Raw genomic sequence first — 25,916 nt, forward strand, 5'->3', positions numbered from 1 at the left:
CCGATATGACCATGACGGACAGACTGATACGACCAAACCGAGTCCAGTTGACGCTGAGTTACAGGCTAACCGCGACGCTATCAGAGAGCTGACTGCCCAAGTGTCCTCACTGACCAGACACATGACACTTGTTGACAAGTCTGCAGAACGTGTACAGTCTGGCCGCCCTAGCACATCTGTTAGTCTGCCACGGACACTGTCAGCTGATAAAAAGGGTAGGTGCCCCGACTGCGTAGTAGGCGGAACCATGAGCTGTCCCCATTGTTTTGTCTGTGGCCAGGCAGGACACCGAGCTATTGGCTGTTTACAGAGGAAGTCGTCGGGAAACGGGAGGAAGTCGCTGGAGCAGGGCAGCCAGTGACTGTGAACAGCATTCAGCCCACTGTTAAGATCAAACCGCTACCCATACCATGCCAAGCAGGTCCAAAAAAACGCATCGCCCAGCTCATAGGAAAACGTTGTACCGTCTCTTGCAACATCAATGGTGTGCCAATTGAAATGCTTTTAGACTCAGGGGCTCAGGTGACGATGGTCAGCAAAACCTGGATAGACAGAGCAGCACCCCATGTCAAAATCCAACCACTTCAGTCCCTCTTTGCTGATCAGCCTCTTGAAGTATCAGCAGCAAATGGTACACAAGTTCCCCTTGATGGATGGGCCGAGGTTGATCTGCAGATTTGTAGTGAGCGCCATGGGTCGGTGACAATTGGAGTGCCCCTACTGGTCAGTCAGACTTGTCACTGTCCCCTGTTAGGAAGTAACGTCATAGCTGAGATCATCAAAGAGCATGACAATACTGTGAATGTGACTGCTATTCTGACCGACGCTTTAAGTGTCCCTGAGAACACAGTTGAGGCTTTGGTCTCTGCCCTTCAGATAACCACCACTGACGAGACAGCCCTGTGTACTGTACACACAGGCAAGAAAGGTGTCACTATCCCTGCTGGTAGAGTCTATGAAGTCAGGTGCCGGGTGAGGGGGCTGCCAGGGAATTGTACCGTATTGTTCCAGCCTCTTATAGAAAACACCTGCCCTGAGGGCCTAGAACTGTTCCCTGCATTAGTTGACATTCCTTTTGGGCCCTCAAAATGCATTAAAATTCCTATCCAAAATGCAACCCGACATGCCATTTATTTGACCCAAAGAATCACTCTCGGCACTCTTGAGGAAGTGACTGACGTTAAACCTATCCCGAGTCTTGAGCACATGCCGAATGACGTTGTCCAAACCTTTGCAGCTCAACTAAGTACAGATCCAACGGCTTACATGAACAAAGAGCAGGGCAGACAGGTCAGGTCTAAAGCTAAAGACAAGTGGCACCCTCCTGTTGACGTATCACATCTAGCTGAGGATGAACAGAGATTAGTTAAAGAAATGTTGTTCGAGCAGTCTGAGGTGTTCGCCAAAGACGATACTGACATTGGTTGTATTCCTGACCTCCAACTTAGAGTCAACCTTACAGATGAAACACCTGTCCAAAAGTCTTACAATTCCATCCCAAAGCCCTTGTATCAAGAGGTAAAAGACTATGTTCAGAACTTGCTTGACCGTGGTTGGATCAGAAAATCCACCTCATCATACTCTTCTCCTGTGGTCTGTGTGAGAAAAAAGGACATGAGCCTACGACTCTGTGTTGACTTCCGGGGGTTGAACAGCAAAACTATCCAGGACCGCCACCCCCTTCCACGCATCCAGGACCTGCTTGACAATTTGGGAGGCAACTCATGGTTTTCCATACTTGACCAGGGCAGTGCTTACCACCAAGGCTTTGTTGAAGAGAGCTGCCGGCACCTGACAGCTTTTAGCACACCCTGGGGGTTTTACGAGTGGGTACGCCTCCCATTTGGCCTCACCAACGCTCCGGCAGCATTCCAACGCTGCATGGAGGGCGTGCTGGCTGGTCTAAGAGATGAATGCTGTTCTCCTTACCTGGATGATGTGCTCTGCTTTTCCAAGACTTTCCAGGGCCATGTTGAGGACTTAAGACAAGTTCTGTGTCGCTTAAGGGAGCATGGTGTGAAGCTGCGCCCAAAAAAATGTGAGCTGTTCAAACGCCAAGTGAGATATGTTGGACGCCTGGTCACGAGTGAGGGTGTTCAGGTAGATCCCAAAGACCTAGAAGCTGTGTTGCAGATGAAGGAGAGAGAGCCAAAGAACGTCGGAGAGGTCCGAGCTCTACTCGGTTTCCTGGGCTACTATCGCTCATTCATTCAGGACTTTTCCAGAATAGCCAGGCCACTGTTTAAGCTTCAAGAACATCCTGCCTTGTCCAACAAGAGCCCGGTTGCAGCCAAGTCCATCCAAAAAGGCCAGAGCAGTGGTCAGTTACCATCCCGGACACCAGTTCAGTGGTCCCCCGAACACAGTGCTGTTGTGTCCCGCCTTGTGGACATGCTGATCAAACCCCCCATCTTGGCCTACCCCGACTTCGATTTGCCATTCATCCTACACACTGATGCATCCAATGAAGGGTTGGGGGCGGTGCTCTACCAGGAACAGAACGGAAAACTCCGGGTTATTGCTTATGGGTCCAGGTCACTCACGCCTGCTGAAAAGAATTACCACCTCCATTCCAGTAAGCTTGAGTTTCTCGCTCTGAAGTGGGCCATATGCGATAAATTCCGTGATTATCTGTATTACGCAACAACATTCACTGTGTATACAGATAACAATCCCCTCACCTACGTCCTGAGCACGGCCAAGCTGAACGCTGTTGGACATCGCTGGGTTGGTGAATTAGCCGACTTCCACTTCAACATCAAGTACAGGCCAGGCAAGGTGAATGTGGATGCAGATACCCTGTCCAGGTTTCCAGTGAAACTCCAAGACAACCTGAAGGAGTACACCGAGACAATGCCACCTGAGGTTGTATCTGCCATCTGGCAGGGGAATAAAGCTCAGAGAGATGAGGACGTGTCCTGGGCTGCCGCCCTTCAGATCTCCGCCTGTGATGACGACCCTCCCCCGGTGAGTGCGCCCATGTTCACCCCAGAAGACATCAGTGCCGCCCAGAAAGGAGATGAGCCCATTTCCGAGGTGATCCGGTTGAAAGGGAGCGGATGGAATCCGAGAGACAAAGACTGGAGTTCAATACAACCAAGAACACGACGACTTATACATGAGTGGAACAGGCTCAAACTGGATAATGGTATTCTGTACAGGCATGCAGGACAAAATCAACAACTCGTCCTCCCCAAAGCACTCAAGTCAACCGTGCTCAAACACCTGCACGATGACATGGGACACGTTGGCGCTGATAAAGTCATCCACCTCGCAAGGCAACGGTTCTACTGGCCTTTTATGCAGCGCGACATTGAAGATTACGTCATCCGCCAGTGCCCATGCATCAAACAAAAACGACCTGCTGTCCATGAGAAAGCACCAATGGGCTCAATCACAACTAGCGCACCTTTTGAACTGCTCTCTGTTGATTACCTTCACCTTGATCCCAGTAAAGGAGGCTACGAGTACATCCTTGTGGTAGTAGATCACTTCACCCGTTTTGCTCAGGCCTACGCAACTCGAAACAAGTCTGGCAAAACAGCGGCCGAAAAGATCTTCTACGACTTCATTCCACGCTTCGGGTACCCTCAAAAGCTCCACCATGACCAGGGTCGGGAATTCGAGAACACCCTGTTCCAGAGACTTCAGCAGCTGGCAGGTATATCTCACTCCCGAACTACTCCTTACCATCCGCAGGGGAATCCTGTTGAACGCCTGAACAGGACACTTCTCCAGATGCTCAGAACACTCCATGAGGAAAAGAAGGCAGAGTGGAAAGACCATCTCCCCAGCATAGTGCATGCCTACAACTGCACGAAGCATGAGTCTACAGGCTACTCACCATTCTTTCTCCTCTTTGGAAGACATCCACAGCTGCCCATTGACCTTATATTCAACCTCGACCCAGATCGGCTGGTACAGACGCGGCAGGAGTATGCACAGACCTGGGCTTCCCGGATGCAGGATGCATACCGGATTGCCTCTGAGAACAGCAAGAAGTCTTCAGAGAAAGGGAAAAGGCACTACGACCGAGGTGCCAGAGGAGCCTTGCTACAACCAGGTGATCGTGTGCTTGTCAAGAACCTGTCGGAGAGAGGTGGCCCAGGCAAACTTCGATCTTACTGGGAACAGAAGATCCACCGTGTCATTGAGAGGCTGGGAGATGGACCTGTATATCGAATCCAAGCTGAAACAGGTGACCAGACTCTCCGGGTGCTCCATCGCAACCTCCTCTTGCCTGTCAGTGACTTGCCAGTCAACCATGAGGAACGTGACACTGGTGTGGAGTGAAAGCCCCAAGGACAGAGACGTCATATGCCAACCAGAGAAGCAACTAAGTCTGATGTCGGCACCTCAGATGATGAGGGGGAGTGCTCCTACAACCTTAGACCCTTGCCGGTGTATGAGAAGAGGGCTGTCAGATATCACCCACATCAACCTGAGCTACACAGTGAGCTAAGGGCTGGGGCTCCCGAATATCAACCATTGAGCCGTGCATCTGAGTCTGAGAATGTATGGCGGCCAGGACCATCTGACCCTTTGGTGACAGCAGAGCCAATGCCTGTACCAAGAGGGGCAGATCCGTTCCCAGCTGTGGAAGGACCGGATCAACACAGGGATGATGCTATGGAGAGTGGAAGCCCTCAGGATCCTGAGATAGATGTTGTGCCTGTTCCTCAGCCAGTAAGAGAGGTAGATCAGCAACTGCGGAGGTCCACTCGACCAGTCAAACCCAGAAACATCTTCACGTATGACCAGCCAGGAGAACCTTCCTGCCAACCTTGGAGAATGGGAACTAATGCCATGTACTGTACCCCTTCTTCCATGCTGGCCTACCCAGTGTTTCATGAGAGATGCTACTATCCTCCCCCAGCTGTATGGACATACGGTAGAATTGACATTGACCAGGACATGAAAGACACTGACATCGACATACAATCTTACCTTCATACTACTTACCTGTGATTGACATACTGCAGGCTTACTTCCTGTTCAGACTGATGACTCCTGAAGACCATACTTACCTGATGTCCTGACCGATAATCTGAGAGTACCACTGTAGCCAGTAGTCCAGTTTAGTACTGGATGTCGGGAGACATCTCTTAAAGTAGGGGAGAGTGTAATGGGTAGAGAAAATGGGCGCATATATTAGTTTAATAAAAATAAAAAAAAGCCTTCTTCTATTTTTTTACTTTTATTATACTTAAGATAACATTCCCATGTATTTCACTTCATGCCGGTAGATGGCGCTGTTGCACTGCTTCACCGTAGTGGGTTGCCGTGGAGACGGTAGCTTGAGCGCTCAGAAATAAACATCCAGCGCTTGAGAAAGACATAATTTCTGTATCTCCACTTCTTTCCAACCCACAGGTATATTTTTAAACCTTTCCAATCTCTGTCAAAAGGTATCGAAAGAGTATATCACCAGTACGGTTGTTTAGGTGATGAATGTTGTCATGTTCCGTGTAGAAAGGTTATAATGCTGTTTTTATATTGACTTGCAGCTTTAGCTAGCGAGCTAGTTTAAGTTAGCCTGTCACCGTCAGTGAAGGTTCCGTTCTCTCGTCTTTTTGTACTGACTGTAAACAGTTGTGTCAAGTGAACATCGGTTTGTTTAAAGTGTAAGATGTAATGTCTACATATTTGAATTTGCTATAGCAATTGTTTCAAGATATAATATAATCTATAGTGTCATTTGTTTATGTATATTTTATATATTATACAGTAAGACTGGTATCTATTTCACAATATGTTATTAATGGGTTTTGTATTTTATTTAATATATACCAATGCTTCACATATTGGTTTGTTTATTCCATATTATATGGTCCATGTAATGGCTAAAGTTACGGTTTATGATCTCATAGTATTATTGAGATATTTGATCCAAAAAAAAAGAAATAAACATCCAGCGCTTGAGAAAGACATAATTTCTGTATCTCCACTTCTTTCCAACCCACAGTGCTATCCAGCCTGTGGCTTTGTACCTGCCCAGATTCCCCTAGGTCTGAGGCCGGTAACATACCAAATATTAACATTGATTTTCTCAGGTGTTCAAATACAGCTGTATCATACAAATAAATAGTTAAAAAATCATACATTGTGATTTCTGGATTTTTTTTTTTTAGATTATGTCTCTCACAGTGGACATGCACCTACGATGACAATTTCAGACCCCTCCATGATTTCTAAGTGGGAGAACTTGCAAAATAGCAGGGTGTTCAAATACTTATTTTCCTCACTGTAATTGCACTTAGTGTTAGGTACGTGCCACCTAATATGGCCTAATAGTCCTAGGAAAGCAACTATCGTACATTGCAGTCATTTAAATGTAAGTACAGTATTTATTATAGCTGTGTGTCATAATACAGTAGTGAAATATGGTAGCCTACTGTTGTGTATAGGGGAAAAGGTAGAGGAATTACTATGATCAAAATTCATTTTCGACCCTTCTTTAGCAAGCTAAACATTTTATGACCATATATTTTGTCATATATTTTACATTACATGTTATAAATGCAAATATATTTCACACTTAACATCATATATTTTTGTTATATTTCAGAATATATTTCAAAATGATAAATATAAGTGAACAACAATGCAAATATATTGTATTTGGACATGTATTTGGAATATGTGCCACATATATTTTTGACACTTTAAAATATATTTCAATATATTTCTTTTGTGTATGGGCCTGCCCCAAATAAAGATTCGGCTCTCCCCGACGGGAATCGGCTCTTCTCGTTCACTACAAACGAGAAGACAAACGTGGCTCTTCTCGACACTTCACTTCCTGCTCAGCTACTGTTCGGACGCCCTTGCTTACTGCTCCGCACTTTGCTCTATCGCTTTTACATTTTATCTCCTATATTTTTATATTTTATTTCCTTTTATCACCTAATTTTAACTTCAGCAAATCAGCACAGGGCTCATACGACAAAGTTTGGAATACTACAAAAACGCAGAATTCTTTTACCCGACCAGCTTACATTCCAGGAAAGGAAAACACAACTGCCTACAAGGATAAGAGAAAATGCCTCTTCTGGTTCAAGAATCTACTTGCTGCACCAACTGCCACAGACTTTTACAAAGGATTGCAGTTATTGGGGAGTTATTGGGAAAGGATATCAGCCATTGTGTATGAAATGTGCTATATAAATAAACTTGCCTTGCCTTGCCTTGCCTTACAAAGAATCGGCTCTTAGAGCTGGCCCGTTCGCGGCCGACACATCACTAGTCTCCAGCGTCTTCCTTTACTCTGTGTCTTCTTTGGACTCCTCTACCCTGCTCACCATATCCCTGCACCCTTGTATTTCAATAAATCACTGTTCACCATCCATCTTCCTCTCCTGTGTCTACGTACCGTAACACATACATTATGTAATCACATTACTTTATTGATGTTAATGCAAATTATATTCTAATAACACAAATACATTTGGTAACACTTTATTTCGATAGTCCACTTTAACACTCCATCAATACATCAATACTAATACTCTAATGAGAGTCAGTTGACATGTAGTTGAAAAGTTACTTATAGTTAGTAGAATGTCTGAAGTGGACTATCAAAATAAAGTGTAACCATACATTTATTTACAGTAAAAAAAAAAGTTACTGCAGATTAAGTATTTTCAAGAACATCAGTTACAGTAATAGTATGAATTGTAGCTGAAATAAAGCTAGTGATGCATGAGGTCCACTATAGTGGACAGATGATTAATCTGAATTTTGTCTGAAATTATCTAAAAATACTTGGGAAATGTAACTGTGATATGACTCATTAGATATTGCTTGATGCCACAGCATTTTTTTTTTACTTGCAAGAGTCTCCTATAGAAGGAATGAGTGGATATTCCTGAGCAAATTGGGATTTCTGACTGGCTGTCGGCCATCTTGGTTTGGAGGGGGAAACAATCGACACACAACGGCTTGCCACTTGGTTGCAGTGTATAGGATGATGCACCGGGGTCCACTGTAGAGGGTGATGTGCCATCAAAACCCATGCATACGCAAGAAAATGCTTTTGGAATAGCTGTCCACTGTAGTGACCAATATGAAACTGTTAAGGATGGACATTTTTTGCACAGTTTTTGGAAACTGTATGACTTTGTGTTTCAAGCCTGCTTACCATGTAACTTATCACCAGTTAGTATTTCAACAATGTGCAGTGCAAGAGTGACTGAAATGACAGATGCTCTTACTGATAAAGTTCAGTTGAAGATGCGAGTGACTCAACGATTTATAGCTAGATATCCTGTCAAAATAAAAGCAAAAAGCAATTTAATAAATGTCATTAACACACGATATGTGCCAAGAATCAAGGCTTTTGCAATATAAATTTCTTCTGTAACACAAAGGAGGGGCGTACTAATCTAATAGATATAAAGAATGACTGAACAACACAAGGCACAACACAAACGGTGAGTTACTGTTTCATTCTTCATCTTTTACCTCACAGAATATTAAGACATTTCTACAACAGTGAAATTCAGAAAAATGACCACAAACAACAATAATCTGATGATTTTTTTTGCTTTGATTTCTTCCAGATTTATAAATAAAACATTGATTAATCTCTGCAGTGATCAGCTGAGAATAGATTGAGACGATGGCGGTAAGTTCATCCGCATTTACAGCGACTGTATTACTTTTATTATAATTTCAGTGTGAATTGATCATTATAAATGAGGACCTTGATCAGTCTTGTCTCTCCAGATGACGGTGTGTGTCGCGGCTCTGCTCTCTGTTTTCACGGCATCTGTTTGTGTTGCTGATGTTTTCATGCCGGCCGACTGTTCTGATGTCTATAAAGCAGGAGAATCAGACAGTGGGATTTACACCATCTATCCAGAACTGGAGGACTGGAGAACATGTATCAGCTGACAAGTAAGAAGAAGTATATGTTGAGAGTGGATCTGGAGGACTTTGAAGGAAGGAAGGGTTTTGCTCTGTACTCGTCCTTCTCTGTGGGTCCTGAATCTGACGGGTATAAACTGCAAGTTTCAGGGTTCACTGATGGAGGAGCAGGTAAGACACTTCCATACTTTAACACTCGAGTGCACTTGTTCATGTACTTTCAAAAGTTTTGGGGATTTCACTGAAGTATTCTTCACCTAAATATGATGATAATATATTTAATAATGCTCCTCTCTGCAGGCGACTCTTTATTTGGCTATAATGGACAGAAGTTCTCCACCTTTGACAAAGACCAAGACGCTTCAGATACTAACTGTGCCAAACGGTTTCTCGGGGGATTTTGGTACAGAGCCTGTCACAGTACAAACCCCAACGGTGTGTATTTATGGGGGGAAGATCCCACCCATTACGCCATTGGAAATGTTTGGTACACCTGGAAGAAGAATCTCGCTGTCGGTCTGAAAACCATCAGGATGAAGATCAGACCTGTGTCTTAGACATTTGAAGAAACATTAAAGGGATTCTCAGAAAGAAAATAAATTAACCCCTTCAGACCTGAATTATGTTTTAAGTTTCTGAAAAATATAAAAGTACATTTTCCCAGCTCATGAGGCTTCTATAAATGAGACCAAATAAAAAAAAATTCAAAAAAATGTTTGGCTTTAATTGTAATTTTTTTTGTCCATTTCAATGGACGTCAGGTCAAAACAGGTGTACTTCACAAAAATGTACCAACATAAAATTAAATAATAAACATAAAAATTGTTAGTATATACTTAAAGCTTTTTCTCAAGGTCAAAAACTTTTCAACAGTATATCATTTCAACTTTAATTTTGAGGCTTTTGTTTTACAGATTGCACATTGTTTGTAACAAACTAAATATCTTAGAATCAATCAATATGGTCATATTAGAGTCATTTTCTTTGCGCATCTTTCTTTTTTTAGATCAAAAACTTGAACATTACAACATTTCAACTTTAATTGTAAGGTTTTTGCTTTATAGATCGCACATTTGTTTATTCATAACAAAATAAACCTAGGAATCAATCAACGCATTCACGTTAGAGTAATTTACTGTGTGCATCTTTGAAACAATTTCTCTGTTAACGATTTTCTTGTATTTCTACAGTACATTACTGGCAGCACGGTTGCCATGCATGATGCATGTATTTCGATTTCCAGTAACTGTACTGTAATTCACTTTACAGTACACAAGATCAGTACTGTAAACTACCAAATAGTACTTTACTGTATTTGTACTGTATTTCGTCATTTGATCTGCTTTTGCTGTAATTAATTATACGGTATTGTACTGTAATATCTATATTGATACATTACTGATAAATATTATTATAATTTTCAAAATAATTACTAATAATTATAATATTATATCATAATAAATATAATATGTAGTTATTAGGAAATATAGGCTATAGTAGGAAAAAATATGGAAATCAATGGCTATACTGTCAACTGTCTAGTTACCGACATTCTTCAAAATATCTTCTTTTGTGTTCAGCCGAATAAAGAAACTCATACAGATTTGGAACAACATAAGGATGAGTAAGTGATGACAAATATAATTTTTGGGTGTACTATACCTATAAAGGGATAGTTCACCCAAAAATTTTTATTGGCCCATGATTTACTCACCCTCAAGCCATCCTAGGTGTATATGACATCGTTCTTCTTTCAGATGAATACAATCGGAGTTATATTAAAAAATGTCCTGGCTTCCAAGCTTTATAATGGCAGTGAATGGTTGTTTCTGTTTTGAAAGTCCATAAACGTGCATCCATCCATGATAAAAGTGCTCCATGCGGCTCTTGGGGGTAAATAAAGGCCTTCTGAAGCGAAGCGATGCGTTTGTGTAAGAAAAATTATTCATTTTCAAGTTACGCTTTAGATTTATGTCAAATCTGTATGTTTTGTACAGTTTCGCCGGAAGCTAGTCATTTTACTTTATAAAGTTTTAAATACGGATATTTTTCTTACATCTCCATCTTCCTCATCATCACTCCACATAAAGTCAACATCTGAGATACTTCCATCAGCTATATGTTCAAGCACTTCAAGAACTATATATTCTGCATATGAAAAAGTTTTAAAAATGTATCGGTACTGTGATATAGATTTTTTATATAAGAAATTTCAATCAGCATTACTGGAATGTGATTTCAGTAACAGGCTTTTGAACCCACTGTCCATTCTAATGGACAGACACATTTGAAAAAATCCTGATTTAATATTTGAAATTCTACAATCGATTTTTAACTTTAATTAATAATTTTAATCTTTCTATTTTACATACAAACTATGAAATACTGACAAACATATAAAAAAAATTAAATAAAACCATAGAAAATGTTGCTTGCTTCTGTGTTTGGAGTGAAGTGCTGACATGCTTCTCTTCAAAGTAGTGTTTTTTTTAATAATTACTACATGCAGAGCTTTACTGCCATTTGATTGGATGACAAGCGTCCAATCTAATGGACTGCAGGCTTTAAACTAGGTGAAATGCTCCAGAAGTAAAAAAAAAAAGGGGGGTTGACATGTGATGTCCATTGTAATGGACGCAGGGTCTGAATGGGTTAAGGTTGTAAAGACCACCCATTGGCCCAAAGGCGGAATCCAACGGTGTGGGCGTGTATGTCTTTTCAACGCTCCAGTGAAGTTCACTTAATTTATTAGAATTTAGTTTCAGTATTACTTTAGCTCTGCGCTTAATCTGACTCCAATTTCAAATGATAATCAAATTTAGATTGTGTTTCTTATTAGAAAATAATCATAAATATTGATTATGATTTAACAGTGGTGGACGAAGTACACATACCATGTACTTGAGTTAAAGTAAAGATACTCAAGGTAAAATATTACTCAAGTAAAAGTATAAGTGCTGCCTTTAAACATTCACTTGAGTAAAAGTACAAAAGTATTTGCCTTCAAATGTACTTAAGTATCCAAGTACTATGATTTTTTTATTGCTATAATGTCCTATTATAATTTTTGTCACAAGACTCTTGCTTAACTCAGTCTACGTGAAGACTCTGTCACTCTTGGCACATCAATCTATTAATAAAATGACATTAATTAGTCTATATATATATATATTTGAATTGAATACATTTTTTGTGTGTTTAATTTTGGACGGAAGGGGACTGATCCCATAAGGTATAATACATTTACAGTATTTACTGTACATATTTTTCACAAGCGTCTATGGTCATAATTATAAACATCCTAATGTTATGATACATTCACATAAACCTGCACAATGCCATTGAATATATATATACACACTACATTATGGGAGCAGCCAATTTCCCTACAAAATTAAACACCAAAACGTATTAATGCAGTGTTTCTGCTACTCCTCAGAAAAAAAAAATGCTATTATATGCAAGTAATTTTAGTGTCAAGGTAATAAGCAATGTTCATTATGCGTCAGTATTTACCGATAATTGCTGCAATAATAGCTGCTGCTCTCTGCCCCGCTTAAAATTATTGGCAACACAAATTGTTTGGAACTATTGAGAGCTACACGAATCACGTGACCGCGCGGCGGCATCACCACAGTAGGCTTGTTCGACTTGAAACGGCACACTGCACAGACCAATCGGTGAATGACATTAAAATACCGCAAGAGCGATTAGAGAGTAGACGGCTCTGTATGCTTTTCAATCGCTCTCGCGATTTCGCTCTATACTTTGATGTCATAAACTGATCGGTCTGTGCAGCGCCGGTTCAAGTCGAACAAGCCGTGTGTGTCGCAACCTCTTATATACTGTCTATGGTAGCAACTCTCATATTTAACGGCTCTGGTTCTCGCTTAGTAGATACCACCAAGGCAAGTTCAAAACAAAGTGCGCACGTTGTAGGCTACTGTGATAGGTGGCTCGTTTGACCAGTTAAGTTTTTATCCACTCATAAATAAAAAGGAACGACTGATTTTGAAAATGTAGTAGAGTAAAAAGTAAGATATTTGACTTTGAAATGTAGTGGAGTTAAAGTAAAAGTCTTCCCAAATTTAAATACTTCAGTAAAGTACAGATACGCAAAAAAGCTACTTAAGTACAGTAACGAATTACATTTACTTCGTTACTGTCCACCACTGTGATTTAATTTAGATCTTTGATTATTCTGAGTATCCATATCAATTATTCTTTCATTATGGACCCAATGCCGCACAGAGTCACACGCTGTGGAACTCACGGACACAAACTTGTCAGTTCTGACTTTAGTCAGTGGATGCAGGGTTTGCTAATACCTCTTAAGTCGGTTGCCTACTGCTCACTCATACAAAGAAAGTGTAGTTTGTTTAGCCACTTCCATACAACTTGCTAAATCAGTGATAGACAGAAATCAAAAGGTCTTCAGATGATGTGTCTACTGCTCCGTTCATGCGCCTTTAGTTTGACCTATCCTGGACACAGAGCTGCGGTAGCATCAGCCTCCTCATAATCTACTAAAATGAGTTCAGAAAACTTCAGAATAAATCAAGATGTAACATTTATTTGTCAGGTAAAAATGTATCATGCCAATTATACAAGTAAATGATTAAAAGTAAATGTCTATGTGATATATAGACATTCTTAGTGAACTTTTGGTATAAACAAGGAGATAAGTTTGGACAAGACAATGTCCTGTACTCTTTCTTTGCGATCTGTCCAGGGTGCGTTTTATTGCTTTATTGCTTTATTTCAGGGTGAATTTTATCTCAGCTTTTGTTTAAGCAGGAAAATCAGTTCTTAAAAGGTCAAAGGGTTTCCTTTTCTCCATTAACTGTGTAACTTAGTAAATCATGTAAGAATATGTATGGCTGATGTTCTGTGTAATCTCATCAGTTATTTTCTTCTTTTCTGTTTTTGGGTCATCACTTTAAAATTACAGTTGAAAAAAAAAATCAACAATAAACTTCAGTAAACTCCTGTAATGAATGCTTTATGTGTCAATGTAGTTTGTTATGGCCATGTGAAATAAGTAATAATTTTAATTATTGAAACTGATCAGCATAATTTCTCCATTGAAAAATATCCATGAAAAAATGCAATAGATGTACATTTTAGACAAGTCGAACTGTTGAATTTTTAGGCATTTATTTTGGTGTGTCACACAGATATTTATTATTGTGATATTTACAAAATAACTAAATTATTTTTTTTATAGTTTGAGTATTCTGCTAACCATGTAACTTATCACCAGTTAGTATTTCAACATTGTGCAGTGCAAGAGTGACTGAAATGACAGATGCTCTTACTGATAAAAGGTCAGTTGAAGATGCGAGTGACTGTCACGGTTCATGAATTCACTGCTTTCTTCATGTCTCGTGTATTTGTTGTTCTGTGTGTGTGGGTGTGTGTGAGTGGGCGTGGCTGCTCATTTCAGCTGATCAGCGCGCCAGCTGATCTTATTCCCCTCACCAGCTGCTGCCAATTCACTCGCCTATATAGACTCATCGCACTCTCCCTTCTTTGTCAGATTGTTGTTTTTGGTGTCTTCAGTGTGTCGTCGTGTACCATTCCAGTCCTGTTCCTGTTCCTGTTCCTGTTCCTGTTCCTGATCCTGATCCTGATCCTGATCCTGATCCTGATCCTGATCCTGATCCTGATCCTGTTCCTGTTCCTGTTCCTGTTCGGTGTTTCGTGGAGTTCGTCGCGTTGGATGTTCACTTCACTGGATTCACCGTCACCTGTCTTCACCTTCACGCTGACCATCTAGTCCCTGCGCCACCAGCCCACCCGTGAATTGTGCCTTGTGTCTTTCTGACCCTCAATAAAAGAGTACTTGCATATTTGCTTCCGCTTCGTGAATTATGACAGAGACTCAACGATTTATAGATGTTTCATGATCATTGAACTCAGATTAAACTCATGTCAGAGTTGCGTTAATGCTGCACTTTCTGCTGCTTCTCCACTATCCTGTCAAAATAAAGGCAAACAACAGTTTAATAAATGACAAAAAGAAACAGGCAGCTTTCATTAACACACGCTATGTGCCAAGAATTAAAGAGGTTGTATAATGCCCTTTTCACAAGATGTACAATAAGTTTCTGATGTCCCCAGTGTGTGTGTGTGTGAAGATTTAGCTCAAAATACCCCCAGTGTTTCCGCTACATTCATTCTGCCGTGGTGGTCCGCCACACCAAAAATCATCCCGCCATGGCTGCAGCTTCTCAGTGAGGTCCGATATTGTGTTATTGTTAAGCCCCACTAAAGGCATAAACAACATTGTAAAGCACCATAAAGTTTTCTTGCACTATATTCCAAGTCTTCTAAAGTCATTTGATAGCATAATGTGAGGTAAAAATGAATATTTAAGTTGTTAAGTTAAAGTTAATGGAAACTCATCTCTCCTCAGTCATTCTCCATTCAGCATTCAAACAGTGCGTTGTGTTCGGTTATGACAGTAACACGTTGACACTCTCTCCAAGATCAATGTTCCCATTATTATACTTTATTTGTAGATAAAGGTCTATGGTTTGCATATAATGACTTTATCTTGCTGGAGTTTATTGCGCTTTCTAAATCATATTCCTTTCTCCCGGGTGTCTGTTAGATTACAGCACTGGAGTAGAGAGCACTATGAATTGTTCTTCATGCGCACCGTAACTGACATTTAAACCTGTATAAAAAAAATTAAATAAAAAAAAGGCTCAATAAACTGTTGCATAGATATAATACACTAAGCATCAAATATCTCTTCGCTTTGTGGTTTGAACTTTTCAATGCGAAGCGCTGCACACTGTGACTTCGCGTTGCTTCAAGTGCATCATTCTGCGCACGGGATGCGCATAATCACTTTGCCGCTCCAAATTGGAGCCTTTCATATTATAATACTTAGGGGAGGTTTAAACACCTGAGGCAAGGGGGCGTGGCCCATGGGAATATGGAAACACTGACCCCACAGATATTTTTATAGCATGTTAAAATTGCATGTCAAAATTGTGTTTTTGTGTCTGTCCCTTTAAATGTAAATGAGCTGTTGCTCCCAGCCCAGCTGGCGTAAAGTGACGTAATCACTTTACGTGATGTAATCACAGTGACGTGACGAAGTGACGAAGAAGTGACGTAATCACCATTCATCTAAAGCCCTAAAACTGGCCTCCAGTGAAGTAGGTTATATATGGAGAGAATTAATCCCCGGAATCAAAGACTATACATTTTATTCATCAAAACATAAATCATATTCACGCATAGATATGTTTCTTTTGCCGCAAGAATATATTCCCTTTGTAAATGTATGTACTTTGGATCAATCCTTATATCAGATCACGCACCAGTCTATCTTAATCTTTCCATAGGTCAAGGTTTATCTCAGCACAAACACTGGAGGTTTAATTCCTCATTACTCAATGACAATGATGCATGTAAAAATATTAAAGAATGGTTTAGATATTATAGAATTGATAATGCTGCCTCTAATGTTACACCAGCTGTTTTGTGGGATGCTGCAAAGGCAGTTATCAGAGGGAACCTAAAATCTTACACCTCTGCGAGAAAAAGGGCAACAAAGGAGCTCACAATGAGGCTAATGTCAGAACTCTCTAAATTTGAACAACTTCATAAACAGCATCCTTCAGAGGAAAACTCCAAAAAATTACATGAAATTAGAAATCAATTAAATATTTTTCAGACTGAACAAACTAAGAAATTGCTGTCTTTCACGAAGCAGAAGTATTTTGAATTTGGGAACAAACCTAGCAGATTATTAGCTCATCGACTGAAGAAGGAGTGTGTAGAACATACAATTAAAGTGATTCGTAACTCTAATGGCCAATTGACTTATGATGCAAAACTAATAAATCAAGCCTTCGTTGAATTTTTTAATAAGCTTTATCACTCTGAGAACCCCTCTGATTCAAATATACAACAATTTCTGGACTCTATATCTTTACCATCATTGGCGGAGGAGGATAAAGAGGTACAACAACCTATCAGGTCCTTGGCGTCAGGAAAAACTCCTGGATTAGATGGATTCCCTGTGGCATTTTGGCCTCAAATTGAACCCCTTTTTATGCCAATGGTGAATGATTTCTTTGAGAACGGGAACCTCCCTGAAACAATGAAGACTACCATTATAACTTTAATTCACAAGAAGGATAAAGATGCAACAGAATGTATGTCACATCGCCCAATCTCACTATTTCCAGTCGATTTAAAAATGATATCTAAACTTCTTGCCAGCAGGCTGGAAAAAATTCTTCCCTACCTTATTCATACAGATCAGACAGGTTTCGTAAAAGCTATGGTTCGGATAATATTCGTAGACTCTTAAATATAATTGATTACTCAAAATTGAATAATTGCAAACATTAATAGTATCCCTTGACGCCGAAAAGGCATTTGATAGGATAGAATGGAAATGCATAAAAAAAAAAAAAAAATCAATCTAAGTGATACATTTATTTTGTTGATCAAAAACTTGTACAATAATCCCTTAGCAAAGATCTGTACAAATAATTGTATGTCTGTCGCCAGGGTTGTCCTCTCTCCCCTTTACTGTTTAATCTAGCAATTGAACCCCTTGCTGAAGTTATAAGGAGTAGGGATGATGTCTCAGGGGTATGTATTACAAATGCATAATATATCTCTATATGCAGATGATATTTTATTATATTTAACTAAAGCCGACCAATCTATCCCTATAACACTCAGTATTATAAATGACTTTGGCAACATATCAGGCTACAAAATCTAACGCCTATCTATTATGCTCTTTAGTTACTGAAAATCTTCAAAATATATCACCCTTCACTTGCAGTCAGACTGGTTTTAAATATCTCGGCATGGCGATATCCCCTAACCTTGAGGATCTGTTTAGCAATAACTATCTTTCGTTATATAAAAAAAATAATGGAGGATTTAGAATATTGGTCTCTATTGCCCATCTCCCTTTTGGGAAGAATCAATGTGGTTAAAATGAATGTACTGCCACGCTATAACTATCTTTTTCAATCTCTACCATGCTATTTAAATAAATCATTTTTCAAAACTTTAAATAAGCAAATTAGTGCCTTTATCTGGAATATTCATCCACCAAGGATCGCTCTCAAAACCTTATGCAAATCAAAAGAAAATGGGGGCCTAGGGCTTCCAGACTTTCAATTATACTATTGGGCAGCACAAACAAAAAGTATTATAAGTTGGGTACACTTTCGAGAGAATGCATGGTGGAGTGATATTGAGAAACAGGCCGTTTACCCAGTATCATTAACATCACTACCCTATATTAATAACATAAAACAGGTAAATGGCTGTGTAACGACATTTGTGATTTATAATATAATGAAAGCCTGGTAGGAAATTAATAATTTTTGCAGTTTGCACTCAAAAATCTCTATATTGTCACCTTTGTCTTTTAACCCAGATCTACCACCTTCTATGGGATTGGGAAGGACATTATTCACAAAGTGGAAAGATCAGGGCATTGTTTCTTTTAAGTAAGGTATTAAAAGAGGGTACCCTTAAATCTTTTTCTGAAATAAAAAATTAATTTGACATTGATAATAAAGACTTCTACAAATACTTACAACTTAGACATTTGATAAACGATCTCCTAGCAAAGGGTCAAATCTCATCGGAACTATAGAAAACATTCTAGAGACCACGTCAATATTGAAGGGGAAAATATCTGAGATACAGTATATACAATTTTAAGAGCTCAAACTGACTCAACTTTAACTTCATTAAAAAGCGTATGGCAAAAAGATCTTGATTGTAATTTTGATGGGATATTATATACAAAAGTTGTTGTTTTTTCACTCTCTCGTAACAAAATAATTGAACAAAATTACAAATTTATACAAAGAATATATTTGACCCCTGTTCGCCTTTTTTCCAGATTTATTCTGGTGCATCTCCTTTGTGCAATAGATGCAAGACACATAGATGCAATACAACTTCTGTACATGAGTTCTCTGTGATGGCCCTGAGGAAAAAAATATTACAAGACTCCTTTAATATATCTTTATGGTGTGGACTTAAATGAGATATCAGACCCTGTTTTTATCAAAAGAGTAGGTCTGATTTCTTATGCATCTAAGAAATGTATTCAACTAAACTGGAAAAAAAGAATACCCTCCAACATTTGAATTATTTAAGCATATCATAAACGACACACTAAACATGGAATATTTAACATACAATTTAAATAACAAAACCCACATCTTCTTAGAGACCTGGAATATTTTTACAGACCTAATATAAACCCTTTGACCCATGTCTTTGTAATTCACTATCCGTTCTGTTGTATTCATATTGACCATTTATGTCCTGTTATTTTATCTCAGTTTTAATTTGTTATCACAAACTGGATTTGTTGATGTATATGTTTTCATATATGTATACTCTGATGCTGCTTAATGTAGAATATTTCCATTGTTTTGAAACTGACATACCCATTTTTTAATTCTCGCGACTCACCCGAGGGGTCGCTCGCAGTCTCACCACTCGAAACCCACAGCGTGAGGCCTTTATTTTACTCCCCCTACCCTTTAAGAAAAAAGGAAATGAAGGATAAACGTGGTGTGCAGAGGGGTAGGTGCCTGAAGTGTGAAGAATGCGAGGATTACGACCTGCCAGCACAGGGCAATGCCTGCAGCTACTGTGGATGCACACCAGTACACCACCTTCAAGTCCCAGAGACCGAGTTGGGTCAGAAATTTGAAAGTTGCCAGAAATTCGACCAGGTATTAATTGTCTACATTTGACATGGTTTATGTTCCTAGCGTTTCTGCTGTTGGTTTGAAGCTTTAAAATTATTTTTGCTAGGCAACGTGAAACCTTTGAGCTAGTCAGCTACATTCCAGCTTCATATCAGTGATGATACTTCAGCAACAGGTGGTGGCACAGTTAGCTATAGGGTTGCATTCTCAAAGAAAGCAACTCCAAAATCGTGTTGCTTTCATGTTGCCTAGTAAGTAGGCCTATCTCTATGCCTAGTAGACCTACACCAAATGTTCATTAAAAAGGGTCCTGCCAATGTATAATTTATACAGTGAAGTGTATATAGCGTTTTATTTTTATATTGTTCATACATTTCTTTCTTGAATGCTACTGTTAAATACATCTCCTGTAGCTGTAAAAAAATAAATAAAGCAGTGTATGTTGTGTATCTTTGTTCTTATTTTTAATAACAAAGATAAAATATAATGACAGAGATTTTTTATCTTCGCCCACTTTGGCCTAAATGTCTGCCATTCTTTTTTATTATATATTTTGTAACCAATATGTTTTGTTTTTAAAATAGGAAAATTATTTGGGCTGTCTTGCTCAGTCACTTGCAAAATAGTTAAACCATCATGAAAAAGAATCGTATAAAATCATGAATTGGGATTTTCCTGAAACTATCGTGCTGTGATGTTTTTGCCATATCGCCCAACCCTCTTCTTGTGCTACAACTGTTTGGAGACAAATACAACAAATTCCAAAATTCCTCATTTGGTTTCCTGTTGCAATGCTTGGATTACAGTATATAGAATGTAGAATTTAACAAGAAATGCTGTATTGCTGTTCCCCAAAAAGGCCTTTTCCTGATAAAAAATATGCACATTACAGAAAATTTCTTTTTTGTAATTAAGTTTTTTAATTACTTAATTATTTGCCAAAAATCACACTATGTTCTTTTTGCATGTTAAAAATTGCTGTAAACAATTGAGCTTTATCATCAATATGCATGAATGCTGATATTATATTAGGCTTCATTAGCTTATACTCTGTAGTTTATAAACAAAATATTTTAATTACAACATTAAAGTTAACATGACAGCGTTCTAGATGTTCTTCAACAAAGTCTGTGTTTTTCCTCGGCCGGCTTTTGTGTCTTTGGGGAAATTAATCTCAACATATACATTAACAAACATGTTGTGCTTTTCTTTCATAATGCATGACGTGTTCAAAGGAAAATCTACAGGTGAACATCCTCAATGGTTTGATGTACAGTAGATCTGATGTTTGATGTGTACATAGGCTGAAATTTCACAACACTGTATTTGTGTGTACAAAACATTCATTTGTTTACATATATGTACTGTTGTCAAATTGTCAAGGACAAATAGTGTTTTTCTCTGAAAATAAAGTGGATAAATGTGGGCTGTTGCTGAAACCAAAAATAAAAAACAAATGAAAGAATAATATCTGTTCTGAAACATTCACACGCAAAGTTAGAGGTCATGTGATCTGTAATTAGCTCTTTAGCTTTTCACTAGAACACATCCAAGTCCAAAACCCATCAAGAGCACAACCACATACAATGAGAAGAAACTCTTATTTCTTCAGAAATGTACTGTAAATGTAAATGTACTTTAATACTTATAATTTATCACCTGAAATAGCCCCATCCATACTTTGGGATGCAAAAAAAGCTACTTTGAGAGGAGACATTTCATCATACTCCTCTTATAAAAACAAAGAAAGAAATTCAATTACTAATGGTCTAAAGGAAGAACTGTTATTTAGAGAAGCGTTACACAAACAAAGATCAATCTGAAGAAAATTGGAACAAATTAGTTATAGCCAGAGCAAATTTGAACTTAGACCATTTAAATTATATTAAACAAAAAAAGATATATTTGAAACAAAAGATGCATGAATTTGGTAACAGACCAGGTAAACTATTGGCATACTATTTAAAAAAAGAAACAAGCTAAGAGAACTATAATGGCCATTAAAACTGAAAATGAAGTAACACACGATTCATTAGAAATTATTTTTTATAGTGGTTTATATAAATCAGAAAATATTTCAATTCCTGAGGCAACAGCTTTTTTAGACCATTTGGATTTACCTCAGGTTACTGCCTCAGATCAACAAACCATTAATAAAAACTTCTCTGAGGAAGTATAATTACTATAATTAAATAATTGCCAGCAAATAAATCACCAGGCCCAGATGGCTTTTCTGGAGAATTTTATAAGACTTTTTGGCCACAACTTAAATTAGTTTTTATGTTAATGGTTAACGACTTCTCAAGCCATAATACTCTTCCTGTATCTATATGAAAACAGCTAGAATTTCTGTTTTATTGAAAGAAGGTAAAGACCCTCAGAGCTGTGGCTCATATAGGCCTATAAGTTTGCTTAATTGTGACTACAAAATGAACATAAAACTGTTATCGAAGAGATTAGAAGCAGTTCTCCCTAAGTTAATAAAGTCAGATCAAACTGGATTCATTAAAGGTCATCACTCATCTGATAATACTATAATACATAATATCATACATTATCTAAATCAGAAAAAAACACCCTCATTATTAATATCCCTTGATGCTGAGAAGGTGTTTGATCGTTCAGAATGGGATTTTCTGTTTTTAGTACTAGACTAATTTAAATTAGGTTACAACTTAATTGAATGAATTAAAGCAATATATGACACTCCAAATGCAACTGTTTGCACTAATAATGTGGAATCTCCCCCAATGCATCTAGGAAGAGGTACCAGGCAAGGCTGCCCTCTTTCTCCATTATTATTTGTTATTGATTTAGAACCGTTTGCTGAGATGATTAGAATTAATCCTCTGATAAAGGGAGTGACCGCAGGCACAAAATGTCACAAAATCTCACTTTATGCTGATGATACTTTATCATTTGTTACTGAACCTATGTCAACTTTGCGTTATGTTTTGGCAGAGATTCAAAACTTCTCTAAGATTTCAGGGTATAAGGTTAATTTACTAAAATCAATTGCTTGCCCTCTTAATATTCCAAATGAAGAAAATGTTAAGGAAGAATGACCCATTTCTTGGTCAGTATATGGTTTTAAATATCTTGGAGTACAAGTGACACCCTCTTTGGATAAACTATTTAAGGAAAACTATAACCCATTGTTGGAGAAATGCAAAAAGAAACTCCAGACTTGGTCTGCTCTCCCACTGTCTCTTGTTGGGAAAATTAATGTTATTAAAATGAGTACACTCCCTAAGTTTATTTATGCTTTTAATATGTTACTATGTTATATTTATTTTTCTTTTTTTAAGCTAATCAATATATGTCTAATAAAATGTATGGAACAACAAGACCCCACGAATTAAGCTGTCCACTTTAACAAAGTCATGTCTAAAAGAGGGGTTAGGACTTCCAAATTTTCTATGGTACTACTGGACCTGTCAAGTTAGAAATATCATAAGTTGGAAGTTGGAAAAGAGTTCTCTTTGGGTAGCATTGGAATCACTATCATGCTATCCCTTGGAGATCACAACAACACATTGGGCACTATCTTGCACCCAGCGCAATTGACTTTGTACACCGACGCATGTATCATTCCTATTTTGCACCCGCGCAAAGCGCGCTTTTCCCCCCACAGAAGCACGTCGCTAAACTAGGGAATGAACTTGCGCTCCCTGGGCGGTTCAGCGCAAAAAAGGAGGCGTGTTCCGGCGCAAACGTTCCTTCATGCTATTTTGATGGTTTAGAAAACAATTGCGCCACTAACCAGGAAAAAATTGTTTAAAGTCAGTGGCGCGTTGCGCATGTTATTCATACAGTATGCTATTTTAAGGGCGCATGCTTGGCCATAATCAATGTAGCGTGTGCACAACGCACATACACTTTGATTCTCTCATCTACACAGAAGCAGCAGTTTTCATTTTTGCAAATCATACATTATTACGATAGATAGATAGATAGATAGATAGATAGATAGATAGATAGATAGACAATTTATTATAAAAGCATACATCTAGCTTACACATTTACCCAAATTATCATACGCCTGTTTAACCGAAGTTAATTTGGGTGGGTTTCTCCATTTCAATGTAACTTCTCTCTTTTACGGCCGTGATGAGAACGTCGGTCTCCTCGGCTGTGAACCGCTCCTGGCGCGCGTCTGGCAAATCCGCCGTTATAATAGCAATCCGCCATGGAAAAAGCGCATCTGCTCTGAAAGGGAATGTGAGATGACGCTCTGATTGGTTTATTTTACTTTACGCCCAAACCACACCTATGAATAATGAAGCTACTTCAGACCAACCCATTTTAGATTTGCGCCTGGCGCAAGAGTCATTTATCCCGCTGGGAAAATAGCAACAGCGCCCGAGACCCGCCCACAAAGTTACTTGCGCTTTGCGCTTGACACTTGCGTTTCAGATCATTAAAATAGGGCCCTACATGTTAATAAATTGCAGTCCCTGATGAGTGTAGAGGGGTTGCCCCCCTTACTAGCCACACTGAAAGCTTGGCAGGACTGTAATAGATATATGTGTACAGAAGGTCGTATAAGTAAAAACTCTCCTATTGCATTTAACCCTGACTTTCTAGCACTTTCCCAAACTGACTTTCGAAACTGGTCACTTCATGGTCTGAAAACGTTTTCGGACATGTTTGATGAAGATTCTGAGTTTGATGAAGATTCTATGAAGATACTTTTTTAAATACTTGCAGATTCGTCACATCATTGTATCTTTATATAAAAAGGGACAATTTATTATCTCTGCTACTTCGGTTAAGGGGAAGATATCTCACTTGTATAAAATTTTGTCTGAAAGCTCCCAGAATTCTTTTTCTTCTTTGAAAACAAACTGGGAATTAGAGCTTAAAAGGAAGTTCAGTGAAAAAGAATGGTTCATTTTGTGCACTGAATTGACCTCACCTTTGACTACAAATATTAATGTTAAAGAAACTAATTATACATTTCTGTATAAATATTATATAACTCCAGTGAAACTTAATAAATTTGATGCTAAAAATTCTCCTATGTGTAGAAAATGTGGAACTGAATTAGGAACATTTATACATTTATTTTGGTATTGTAAAGCTGTTTACTCTTTTTGGGAGAAGATTCATAAAGTAATTCAAGATATTTGTAACTGTACTTTTGAGCTATGCCCTATGTTATATCTGTTGCATTATGATGTGGAAAATAAGTTTCCCTATACAAAAAGATGTGTGTTTACAATGTTTTCTTTTTTCGATAAAAAATGTATACTCACTACATGGATTTCCCAGTCAGGACCCACTTTGGGTCAATGGCTGGAGCAGATAATAGACTTGTTACCCATTGAAGAATTAACAAGTAAACGGCATTTAAGACTGCAAGATTTCCAATCCACATGGTCCATAGTACTGAATCATATAGAGACTATACAATTGATAAACCCACATTGAATAAGGGTTAACCCACAGACTGGTAGTGTAGATTTTATTTCTGTATTTATTTATTCATTTTTTCCCCCCTCTCTTTATGTCTTGTCGATATATTTAGCAGTATTGTTTTTACTGTTTGGTGTGTTGTTTTTGGGTTGTGTGTGTAATATGTGCTAAATTGTGAATAAAACAATTAAATAAAATAAAATAAAAAACACACAGAAATGTACTGTGAATGCTTGGATGCCTCTATCTGAAATCCAGATCTCAACCTGACTGAGCTTCTACTAGAACGCCACTGAAAATAAATAATATTTTTAAAGATGGAAACCTCCTCTTTTTACTTTTCTTTTTTTTTTATTGGGTGGTGTAATATTAGGGTATATATATATATATATATATATATATATATATATATATATATATATATATATATATATATATACACACACACACACACACAAACACACAAACAAGGACTAATGACTAACACCTGTGTAAAAATCAAACAATGAAAACATAACACATGAAACAAGGAGGCACATAATAGGATCACATAAGGGCAAGGGAATAACACGACAAACCAAGAAACAAGAAATAAAAAGTGATGATAAAATTAAAAAGCAATGGCTGACTGTGGAGCATTGGGGGGCCTGGGCCGTGGAGAAGTGGCAGACTGTGGAGCACTGGGGGGCCTGGGCCGTGGAGCAGTGGCAGACTGTGGAGCATTGGGGGGCCTGGGCCATGGAGCAATGGCAGACTGTGGTGCATTGGGGGGCCTTGGCCATGGAGCAATGGCAGACTGTGGTGCATTGGGTGAAATGGGCCATGGAGCAATGGCAGACTGTGGAGCATTGGGGGGGCCTGGGCCGTGGAGCAATGCCAGATTGTGGAGCATTGGAGGGGGCCTGG

The 25,916-nt window shown here is 38.7% G+C and overlaps 1 protein-coding gene and 1 long non-coding RNA gene across 3 annotated transcripts in view; both read left to right on the top strand.

The window, feature by feature from the left end:
• LOC309495465 (microfibril-associated glycoprotein 4-like) overlaps window positions 1–13,866 on the top strand; it is a 102,551-nt gene extending 88,685 nt beyond the window's left edge. The window contains exons 3-6 of one of the 2 annotated variants that reach the window (XM_082165266.1): window positions 8,872–9,039; window positions 9,169–9,468; window positions 11,521–11,743; window positions 13,057–13,866. In XM_082165266.1, the coding sequence (XP_082021392.1) occupies window positions 8,872–9,039; window positions 9,169–9,425 (425 nt within the window). In that variant the 3' untranslated portion in view covers window positions 9,426–9,468; window positions 11,521–11,743; window positions 13,057–13,866. The remainder of the gene's footprint in view (window positions 1–8,871; window positions 9,040–9,168; window positions 9,469–11,520; window positions 11,744–13,056) is intronic. The other variant, XM_082165265.1, reaches the window with a different exon arrangement.
• Window positions 8,291–8,823, top strand: LOC309495484. Its single transcript, XR_014204677.1, has 3 exons — window positions 8,291–8,432; window positions 8,562–8,626; window positions 8,728–8,823. It is a non-coding gene; the product is annotated as an uncharacterized lncRNA (long non-coding RNA).
• Window positions 13,867–25,916: the final 12,050 nt, after the last annotated feature.

The sequence above is a fragment of the Leuciscus leuciscus genome, assembly GCF_965113295.1.
Source record: "Leuciscus leuciscus genome assembly, chromosome: 3".
Classification (NCBI taxonomy): domain Eukaryota; kingdom Metazoa; phylum Chordata; class Actinopteri; order Cypriniformes; family Leuciscidae; genus Leuciscus; species Leuciscus leuciscus.